This window comes from Chanodichthys erythropterus, chromosome 6 (assembly GCF_024489055.1).
Source record: "Chanodichthys erythropterus isolate Z2021 chromosome 6, ASM2448905v1, whole genome shotgun sequence".
Lineage (NCBI taxonomy): Eukaryota > Metazoa > Chordata > Actinopteri > Cypriniformes > Xenocyprididae > Chanodichthys > Chanodichthys erythropterus.
In genome coordinates, this window is record NC_090226.1 from 33,850,474 (window position 1) to 33,862,150 (window position 11,677).

Sequence of the window (11,677 nt, forward strand, 5' to 3'; positions counted from 1 at the left end):
GAAACATTTGAATGGACTGATAAAGGGAGCTGTAAAGTATTTTTATTTAAGTACAATGTCGTTTTGACCATAATAATGTACCAAATCTAACTCGTATAAATATAACAGTAGTATAGAAAAATATTATACATGCATTTATAGGGAAAATCGAACTCCAAGCCTCCTGTACCCATTCTGTGACGTCAAACAACTTCCCTGTGCAAAGGATCATGGGGGCCCGAAGTGTCCATCAGTTGTACCCTTCGAAATCCTTCATTCCGAAGGGCCCTTTGAAGTGGCCAGTTTTGAGCACTTCGGTTTGGAACGACCCTTCAATACGGCTATATATCAACACGCCCTTCAGAGGGCGATGTATCCCATTTGAGTGAATCAGACTGAGCGCCAAAACACATCTCAGCCAATCAACAGTAAGGGGCATGTCCACTCATGGGGGGAGGGGCCTGTGTTTAGGGGCGGAGTCATCAAGATAGGGGTGTGATTTTTTGGCGATTTCAAATATCAGAAATCGCTTACTGCACCTTTAATGTTTTCCTGAAACTTTGTACATTATCATGTTTCTTTAATAAATACAAAAAACAACTAAATGTTTCTTATAAATTATGATGTGAAGAAATATTTTACTGCTAAGTTACTTTAAATTGTTACACAGAAAAGACCAGCACTTCTGAGAAATCTCATTAAAATGATGTAGTCCTCCAGAAAAAGCCACCCTTAATAAACATCACATGACCAACCATGTCATGCAGTTGTTATTGGGTACTACTACTACTACTACTACTACTACTAAGTTAATTTTAACCTGAAGATGTACAAACAGCAACAGTTGACATAAGAGCCAGTTAAATTTATATATTTTGAAATGTAAAATCTCTAGATAAGATAATAAAAAAGACACAAGACCTGCATTACATCCACTGCAGAAAAAGGGCATTTTGGGCGAACAGGATATTAGATTTAGTCCTGATAGTGTAAATGTGACTGGTTTATTTCAGTAGCTTCAGTCTGGCTGGTCACATGAACCGATCTGTGTCTCATCAGATACTTGTGTGTGAACAGATAATACTCAATGCATTTACACAGAAAGAATATTAATAGTATAAAAATAGTTTTGTAAAAAAGCAGTTTACTAGTCCAAGAAGGCATATAAAATATTTACAGAGATTTTTGTGCTTTTACAGCTGGAACAAATGAAGGACGAATGAACAGTCATTTGAAAGAAAGCCCTACAGTTTATACTTGTATGTAAAACATAATTTGACATGATCAGTGTGAGACAGTCACTGTGTAATTACACCCAATAACAACAATACTGTCTAAAGTACGGTCCAAATGACAAATAAAACAGACAGCTTAATGTTAACTGTGCAGTTCATATGCATCATATTGACCAAGTCAAGCCGGACAAAAACGTGACGTTTATAAGATCCATAACCAAAACTTAAGCATCTTCAAGCACATCTGTTTCATATAAAGCAGATGTGATCAAATAATGGTCAGTGTCAGTTATCATCTAACGACACCGCTCTGGACTCAACGCTCACATTAAGATGCGTGACTGCTGAAGATTGTTCATGAACCCGTTTCAACCCAGCTGATCCCTCTATAATCCAAGTAGCGTTTTGGCCTCTTCGCTTTGCGCCATCAAACTCTCACTGGCGTATTTCTGCAGCAGCTCCATCTTCTTCCGTCTGACCAGGGCTTCCTCAATCTGGGATCGACAAGAACATCATTTGATCAGCTTTTTAGGATTGTTTACATGTGATTCAGTATTAAAAAGGAGCAGCACAGAATCCTAATTTTTCATGGAACACAATTTTTCATGTTATTTTAGTATCAGTTGCTGTTTCCATCTAAAGTTGTGAATTTAACGTTTCCATCCCATGTGTTCAAGAGAACAAAATCATCACTTCATGGGAAACTGGTGCAAAATATCAGTAATAAAAATGGAAGTTGCTTCAATCAGGCTCTTTTTTCCTCCATCATAAATGAGTTTCGTCTTAGAGCGTCAGACGAAACACAATAAACGCTGTCATGTCCTCGGCTGAGGCAAAGTCACGCGAGGGTTTTGTTGCACATTGAGGGATTTTTTCGGTAAATGTGTTTCCATGTGCACGTCTTCTTATCGGATAAGATATTAGGTGGATTGAAACACAGCTGATGTCAAACTGGCCATGATTTAAAAGCTACAGTAGATATGATTCCATCACAATGTTTTTATGTGCATTTTGAAGTATCACATCAGAAACAAGTAATGGAAATGCCAAATTTCTGAAAAAATTCCTTAATTCGCAGAGAAGATTTTATGTTTCCTTGAGATGGTTTTTGACTTGTGCGAAAAGGAGTTAATGCGAATAATGGGAGATGGAAATGCATTTGCCGAATAAATTCTGATCAGGGGCGTTTCCTCCAAGGAGGCAAGGGAGGCAGTGCCTCCAACAAAAAAAAAAAAAAAAGGGATGAAAAAATAATCCATAAAACAACACAAATATTACAAATTATGACATTAAAAAGAGCGCAAGTCACTCGTATTTCTTAAGGAACACTGCCCAACAGCGACACCCGCAGGTAAAGTTACAGCAGAACTCATGCCTCCCTTTCCTCTCATAGAAAACCAAAGAAAATCATTAGACCCCCTATAGCGTGCGGTGGGTTTTGTGGGGGGTAGGCATGTGACGGTATCAAATTTTCATGTTGCGATTAATTGCTGAAGCTTTTATCACGGTATACGGTATTATCACGAAATAAGTTGTCAGTAGAACAGGCTTAAAAACTCAATAATAATACAATACACAAAAAAATATTAAGTCAAATTTTCAAACCATGCAAAAGAATTAGGCTATAAAGAACATCATAACACTTTACAGTAAGGTCTCATTTAACGCATTAACTAAGATTGAGCAACAGCTACATTTGTTACAGAAAATATTATTTTTTGTTAATGTTAGTTAAGAAACACAACTGATCATTGTTAGTTTTCTCTCAGGTCCATTAAATAAGTACTTTTGATTTTAGTAATGTTATTAAATAGTAACTAAGAAATTAACTAAGAATAATGAATGCTTTATAAGTATTTTTCATTGTCAGTTTAATGAATTAACATGTTAACTAATGAAGCCCTATGTCATTAAGTTTTACTGAACAATAACAAATAATCAGAACAATTCTAATCATTATGGCATGTTGTAGTCCAGATTAAAATATATGTTTGAGGCATTTTAAAAACTTCACCAGCGCAGTTGCTTTGTTTACGGGGTTTCCGTGCATTCTGCTGTTCCATCAGCGCCCTCTGCTGTCAGAGAGTGAACGTGCACTTTCATTCAGAGCGTCTCCTTCACTTGTTCCGTCATGTGCCACATGCACGTTGAGCTTGTTTACATCTGAGCGCGTGTCCTTTTGACGCAGAATACAGCGGTGTTGTGCATTTTATACGATTGATGGGGAAAGTATTCTTATATGTATTCTTTTCATCTTCAGAAAGATCTTTCTTCCCCATATTGCATGAGAACAGTGACTTGCTTAATAATGTGGAACAACCTCTAAGTAGGGTTTCCATAGACCTGGCAAATTATTTTGTCTGTGATTGATACCAGTTATCTAAAAAGATTTTCTTTAGAAAAACTATAATCTGAATGTTTATTCTACTGAAATGTTACTTGCATAATAATTTGGAAAGCGGTATAATGCTCTGTTTATGGCAGACCTGTGTTCATCTACATTACTAAGTGATTCCATAAATCGTGTTTTTGAAGCTGAATTATATGAATTATGCCATTGAACAAATATGACGAAAAAAAGCACTGCTGCATTATTTTAACATTATATAATCCATTATAATTATATTATTATAATGGAGGGTTATGAATCTTTTGTGTCGAATCAGCAGTTGGAGTGCCAAAGTCACATGATTTCAGCAGTTTGGCGGTATGACGCGATCCGAATTATGATTCGACACACTGATTCATAACGCTCCGAAGCTTCCTGAAGCAGTGTTTTGAAATCGGCCATCAATAAATAAGTCGTTATTTAGTTTTTTTTGGTGCACCAAAAATATTCTCGTGGCTTTATAATATTAATATTGCAACACTGTACTCACATGAACTGATTTAAATATGTTTTTAGTACATTAATGGATCTTGAGAGGGGAAATGTCATTGCTCAGGCCTCACAAAGCCATCGGATTTCATCAAAAACATCTTAATTTGTGTTCTGAAGATGAATGAAGGTCTTACGGGTGTGGAACGACAGGGTGAGTAATAAATGACAGAATTTTCATTTTTGGGTGAACTAACCAGAGCACGTCTCGTTCTTTATATTCTCGTTCATGCATTTCATCACTCTGAAGTGTCAATAATGCTATTTATCTACATACCACGATTTTTATACCATGGTAATGATATATCATCATACCGTCCAGCCCTTATTATTAGAGAATGAATGATGTTAAAAAAAAAAAACTGACTTTGAATATAGTACATGAATCACATGGGCTACATTTACGGTGCTTTTTTCTCCTTTTTTGAGTATTATAGATGTGTTCACCATAAACTGTCATTGTGTTGAAAAGATCAGTGTAAAGATTCTTCAAATATTCTCCTTTTGCATGTTTGGAATGACATGAGAGCGAGTAAAGGACAGGACACGGGTGATGATTCCTATCTAGGCTCCAAAATCACACTCGTTTTGTGCAGCTCACATGAACTCAATTAAAAGTGAAACAAACCTCCTTCTGCGAGGGAACAGGAACATGAGCGAAAAATGACTGCGCACCATCTTCTCCCTCCATCTGCTCTCCCGCTTCATCATCAGACTGCTCAAAAATACATAAAAAAGATCAAATGAATCTGAACTGATGAAAATAATCCAAGTCGGCTGGATGGAGATGCTCACCTCTTCATCTCTGACAGCGTAAATGTGTTCCTCCTCCTCTTCCAGGTCTTTCACACCTACACCAGCAGCTAATCGAGCCTCTTTGTCTGCTTTCCATTTCTCAACAGCCTCTGCTATGACTGCCGAGGAAAACACAAATCAGGATTTATACTTAAACATCATGTTTAACTCAGAGGGGGCGGAATGAGAAAAACAATTATATGGCAGCAGATTCTTTCTACAGCTGCAGAAAATATACGCCACATATAACCTTATATATAAACACACAAGATACTACAATCAAGCCTAAATAATATTGATTTGACTGTGCTGCTACTATCAGAAGAGAACAAAACTTGAGCTGAAGAATTGAGATTCAGTTCAGAGTTTGTCTGTTTGCATCATTAATTTCCTCTCCATCACTGTGAAATAATAGAAATAAAGCTGACTTGAACTATGCAATGTTAATCAGGCCTCAATGTTCACATGTGAATGAATCTGAGGTGGAATGCAGCTGTCATGTGACTTCAGGTCACTGGACTGTCAGGTGCGCGTTACGCTTCATATGAGTCGCATCAAACCTCCTGCCGCATGTCATGCATTCAGTTAAACAGACACAAATGGGAAACACATGTCAGGAAATGTTATCAGCACACAATGCCACAACTGTACCAGAGCGAACACATACACAATGCAGCGCTTCATCTGAAAGTGTGTGTGAGCGTCTGCTACAGTCTAAATGAAGCGGATCTCGTGACGGATCGGCTCGTCTAAAGGCACGAGGAGCCCAAAACACAGGTCTGCTAAATGAATAAATGTATATGAGTTTTCATTTATGGCTGAATGATTTCTTTAAGTGAGAAAACAGTGGCCTTTCTTACGTTATCAGCTTAATCATAATTAAAAACATCAAGAATACAAACACAGTCACTGATTTAATGTGTATTTCTGGTGTTTAGCCGGACCTTGCCCCACCTTGTTTCTCATATTCCTGTTCCAAAGGCACTAAAACGCCATCGTCTTCATCTCTATACCCATAATACTCAGCATCCACGTCCTTCATCAGCTCAGCTCGTGTTTTTCTGGGTGGCGGTACAGCTGCAATGGAGAAATCAAAGCGGTAGATGTCAGGTAGACATAGAGTTGCAAAATTCCAGGAATTTTCAAAGCTGGAAACTTTCCATGGGAATTAATGGGAATATATGGGAATTAACAGGGAATTTGCAAAACTGCAGGTTAGCCTGTAACAGGGTACTTAAATGTACCTTGAAAAAAACATCTTGCAGCATAATTTTGGTTAAAACAACCAGATTTAATGCAATTTTAGTTGAATTTTTACCCTGCACATTCCTCAGTCACACACAGCACTTACTGCAGAGCTATTGAGGACACACCCCCTGCATGCACTGTGTATTCCTCCATAACATGCACATTTGATCAAAAATACAGAAAAAAATAGTAATAGTGTAAAATATTACTACGATTTAAAATAATGGTTTTCTATTTTGATAAACATAAAAATATAATTAATATAAAGCATCATTACTCCAGTCTTCAGTGTCACATGATCACTCTAATATGATGATTTGATACTCAATTATCAATGTTGGAAACAGTTTTTTTATAACCTGTGATACTTTTTTCAGGACTTTTGATGAATAAAGAATTAAAGAACAGCATTTATTTAAAATAACAATATACACTATTGGTCAGAATTTTGGGGTCAGTATTTTTTTTCTTTCTTTTTTGAAAGAATTAATACTTTTATTCAGCAAGGACAAGTGGAATTGATAAAAAGTGATATTTAAGTGATATTGTTAGAAAAGATTTCTATTTTGAATAAATTCTGTTCTTTTTTTAACTTTTTATTCATCAATGAATCCTGAAAAAAGTATCACAGGTTACAAACAAATATAAAGCAGCACAACTGGTTCAACAACTGTGTATCAAATCATCATATTAGAATGATTTCTGAAGGATCATGTGACACTGAAATAAATAACTCATGCATAACAATTGCTGCAATAAAAATATATTTATTTAACATATTTACTAAATTAGAATTAATTGAATGTGGAAATTAAATAACTTATTTCATGTTATGACCATATTTGTTTTTATATGATACATTTTATATAAATTATACATATATAATTTTCCCAAAATTTCCAATTAATTGCCATGAATTCTTGTAAAGTTTCCAAATTGGAATATTTCCAAAATTCTCCAGGTTAAGTTCCCTTGTCAATTTACTGGAAACTTTCCGCCCCTAGGTAGACGCAGGATGGTTTAAACACTGTGTGTATAGAACAGGTTGAAACACACACAGAAAGTCATCAGAGACATTATTAAGCTGTCAGCTACAACATATAAATCACACACAGTTCTAACAGAAACCAGCCATTCATTCAGCAGATCTGGATCAGATATTATGTGACTGAACTTACGCTCGGTTTCAAACAGCTCTCTGACTCCAGGTAAGTCTTTTGCGGCACCGAAATACTTGTATCCTCTGTTTCCTGGCACCTCTTTACCCTCATGGTCCAGCATCTTTGGCCCCACTCTCTATTGAACACAAATATGTCACTTAAGTATGAAACACTGCCATAAGGTAATACTGTGAGGTTCAGAAGTCTGACCACACTTAAACATTTTAATCAATATGGAAATAAACCAAAAGTTCCTCGAAGAATAAAATGAAATGAGCGATGTAAAATTGTTTATGCCTTAAAAATTCCCCTTAAAAAATGCCTTGATCAATCTTGTGCCGTTTCCATTCAAAACTGCAAATTTAACTTGTATTGTGGCATAAAACATTTGCGAATAAAGCAATTTCCTAGGAAATTGGTGCAAAAGATCCATGATAAAAATGGAAGCTGCTGCAATCAGGCTCTCCATCATAAATGAGTTGTGTTTCAAAGCGGCAGACAAAACGCTGTCATGTTCTCCTGCGTTCGGATTCTGGTGTTTGAGAACACAATCGTGTGAGATGCTTCTGGAGGGAAAGCCACATGACGCTTTGTTGTGCATTGTGTAAATGTGTTTCAGTGGTTCGGATCGTGTATCAAAATGCCAACGTCTCGTGAACTATTGAAGTTTCAAAACACTTATGACGTAACAAAGCCTCATTTACTCAAATCATGTGATTTTGAAAATAATAGATTCGTAAAGCTTCGAAGCTTCATGAAGCAGTGTTTTGAAATCACCCATCACTAGATATTGCTGAATAAAGTCATTATTTAGTTTTTTTTGGCGCACAAAAAAATATTCTTGTCGCTTCATAACATTAAGGTTGAACCACTGTAGTCACATGACTGTTTTAAATATGCAGCTTTCTGGGCATTGAAAAAGGGAGTGTTATTGCTGTCTATGCAGGCCTCACTGAGCCATCAGATTTCAACAAAAATATCTTAATTTGTGTTCCGAAGGTCTTACAGGTGTGGAACGACATGAGGGTGAGTAATAAATGACAGAATTTTTCATTTTTAGGTGAACTAACCCTTTAAAATAGATGGATGATCTATGAACATTTGTATTTCCTTCCTGACATAGTGTAATTACCACAACGACCCGCCATTAGCGATCTGTCCCTCACAGACTGCGTGACTTCACTTCCTTGGAGTTTTATTTTTTGCAACCAACTAATACAATTTTTGCCACCTAAGCCTCTTCTAGTTGATTAACAGTTAGTTGACTATTAGGAGGCAGCCCTAGTTTTTATGAAATGTAGTGGACTAATAAGTAAAATATTAGGCTATTTGTTGGAATGTAGTGAAGAAAAAATACTAGATGTATATTGTTATCATTAAAGGTGCAGTATTTAGGATTTCTGTCAGCTAGAGGTCGCTAGAGGCCTATTCAAAACAAAGGCGTAGCTTGATGATGCCAAGTTTGAGCGTGGAATCTTGTGACATGTGATCTCCACCTCAACGGACGGTGCAAAAGAATTGGGATAGGACTCGGACAGAAATCATGTTCATGGATGTGATTATTAACGTTACTGTAGTGTGAAGCAGAGCAGGACCGAGTGTTGTGGAGCTGAACGAGGAGCTGGAGTGACTGATCAACACACGCCTCACGAGCAGCGGGACTTTTATTATGACACAGTCGCCGGCGCCGCTGCCGCTTTTCCGGTCATGAGTATGAGGAAACACAGCTCTGTTTATCATATTAGATACATTTGAGAGTGTTAAATGATGTTATAACGTTACTCTGTGCGTTCGCTCGGCGGCTGCTGTGAGACACTGTTACACACTGCAGTAAGATAGATCCATTTTACAACATCAGATTAAATGCTGGATGATTGTGTTGATAAATGACATGCAATTCATTTTAAAACATGGAGAAAATGCTGTATTACTGTTACTAAAAATAAAGCTGCATCTGATTATGCTATGTTAGCTACTTCACAAAATAGTGTTTTCTCTGAGTAAATCAAAACAGATATTCCCTTGTCTAATAAAACATGTAAATATTAAAAGGTGTTTCCATGGTTTCTACAAAATAAAACCAGAAACCGAGGGTAACGCGGGTATGACGCTATTGACAGGCGACTCCTCACACATCCCGGAGTCTTGGTTAAAATCGCAATTTTCTCACGATTTACAAATAGTTGCAAACATTTGGGATATTGTAAGTACTCAAGTGAACAAAATATATAACACTGGCCTAGTGGTTTTTGGATATTTTACTGCAAAAATCTTACATATTGCACCTTTAAATAAATTACTCGTATGAGGTCACACGGCCCACTCGTAAACATGTTAAATATTCGAGATTACAATATTGACCAGAATAATTGCGATTATGATTTTTGCCATAATCGAGCAGCGCTAAAAAGAATGAAACTGAAATTAAATTTCAAACTAAATAATGATTTTAAAAAAGCAAAAACTAATAAAAATGACAAAAACATATTAAACTTTAACTAAAATTAAAATGAAACAAGAAACTCAAATAATAAAAACTATCAGTCTCCATTAGTTCTGATGTGAAAAAAACAACCGTAACAGCACTTATATATACTCTTACCCGATAGTCCGGCCCTCCGAGCTCCTTGATCCGCACTTCCCAGTGTCCTTTCTCTCTGAGCAGTTTGTTGATTTCATCGTTCAGATCCCGAATCTTAAATTCACCCAGACCAGCTGAGGAAGAGGGTCAGAGGTCAGTCAGTGATCTGCATCTCACCTTACAGCGATCTTCATCACATATTCTCACCATTTTGAATCTGGGCGACCTTCTTAGAAATCTCACTGATGATCTAGAAGAGGAAGAAAATGATGGTTAAACCAAATACAGTTCATATGTTTGTGTCAGAAGTGACTCTGAATGTGACGTCCTGACCTGTCTCCTCCACTTCTCGGCTTTGGGTAACTCATTACACTCGGAGGCGAGGAAGGGTCTTCTCTCCTGTGAATATGTCACATGATCTGGTGAACACAATCCGTATCGCAGCCTTCATCACATCAGTATTGAGAAGATAATGTGCGCTGTATGGATGAACCCACCTTCACCTTTCCCTCCTCGAGCTGAGCCTGACGAAACCTGGCCAACGCCGTCCTGCACGATTAGAAGAGTACAGTCATATATTTAAAATCTGTTTTATATATATATATATATATATATATATATATATATATATATATATATATATATATATATAAAATATATATAAAAAACACATTTCAATTTTTAATATGAAGGAAGACACTTACATGGCCTTTTCTGCATTTCGAGCCTAAAAATAAACAACAGCAATAGTTGATTTATTACTCACATGTATAATCATATTCAAAAAATGCAGCTTTTTGTCAGAAATCACGTGTTGAAGATTCATTTTAACGAGTAGCTGCAATGTTACACCATACTGTACTTGATAATAATAACCATATAAGAATCAGATTCGAGTCTGTTTATAAATCTGGGTGTTTGTAAAGTATTTTCACAATACTTTTATCTTTATTCTAATACAAGTATGATCACTAAAAAGCCTTTAGCTAAAGGAGAATATTGATTTTACCATGTTTGTGGTTCAGATGTCCAATCCTGCGTGAACTCAACGGTGAGCGCGCACGACGCACGAATATGACGTGTTGCTACACTGGACAACTTCCGGCGCGGCTAACGATGACATATCAAACCTGTTTATGCCGTTTTGTTGTAATCAGATGGTTAGATTTAACTTTGAAATTATATTATGCAAATTTTGTAATTCTTCTCCAGATACAGAGCATATTTTTTTTGCTTGCAAATATACTTGTGTCTTCTGGGAAAAGGTGCAATTATGGTTAAAAGAGGGAAATGTAAATTGTTTTTGTTTTTTTATCCTATGTTAGGTCTAAGCATAGACAGTAAAAGAAGCCCCTCTTAACATTGATGCTTTTGAATGTAAATTGTATGCCGTTTTGTTTTGTAAATTTGTAATATTTTTGTTAATATTTCAATAAAAATGTTGTAATCAGATTTTGTATTTAATAAAAAAAAATAATACTCATGGAGCTAACTAGTAACATTATTTTTTTTTTTACTCTGCTTCACTACCTTTTTAAAGGTTTTTTATTATTATTATAGAACTTGTAATAACATTGCAAAAAAACAGGCACCAAATACAGAAGTTCCATGAATAAAAAAAAAAAATATATATATATATATATATATATATATATATATATATATATATATATATATATATATATATATATATATATATATATATATATATAATATATTTAACTATTATTACTTTGAAAGCCTTCTTGAAATGTGTGTTTTTGTACCATCTAGTGGTGAGAGATAAAACTGCACCTCAATA

At 35.8% G+C, this 11,677-nt stretch overlaps 1 protein-coding gene across 1 annotated transcript; it reads right to left on the reverse strand.

The window, feature by feature from the left end:
* Window positions 1–414: 414 nt before the first annotated feature.
* isy1 (ISY1 splicing factor homolog) lies at window positions 415–10,961 on the reverse strand. The gene is made up of 11 exons (XM_067387578.1): window positions 10,886–10,961; window positions 10,581–10,603; window positions 10,374–10,425; window positions 10,210–10,275; window positions 10,084–10,126; window positions 9,898–10,010; window positions 7,314–7,431; window positions 5,842–5,964; window positions 4,888–5,006; window positions 4,721–4,807; window positions 415–1,708 (listed from the first exon to the last, which is right to left on the reverse strand). The coding sequence occupies exons 1-11, from the start codon at window positions 10,886–10,888 to the stop codon at window positions 1,601–1,603; spliced, it is 855 nt and encodes a 284-aa protein (XP_067243679.1). The 5' UTR covers window positions 10,889–10,961; the 3' UTR covers window positions 415–1,600.
* Window positions 10,962–11,677: the final 716 nt, after the last annotated feature.

Bases quoted from the DNA above. Each gene is read 5' to 3' on its own strand.
- isy1 (XM_067387578.1), bottom strand. The intron at 5,965-7,313 runs GTAAGTTCAGTC...TCTCCATTGCAG, and splicing joins AGAGCTGTTTGAAACCGAGC to CTGTACCGCCACCCAGAAAA. The intron at 4,808-4,887 runs GTGAGCATCTCC...ATTTTTGAGCAG, and splicing joins ACGCTGTCAGAGATGAAGAG to TCTGATGATGAAGCGGGAGA.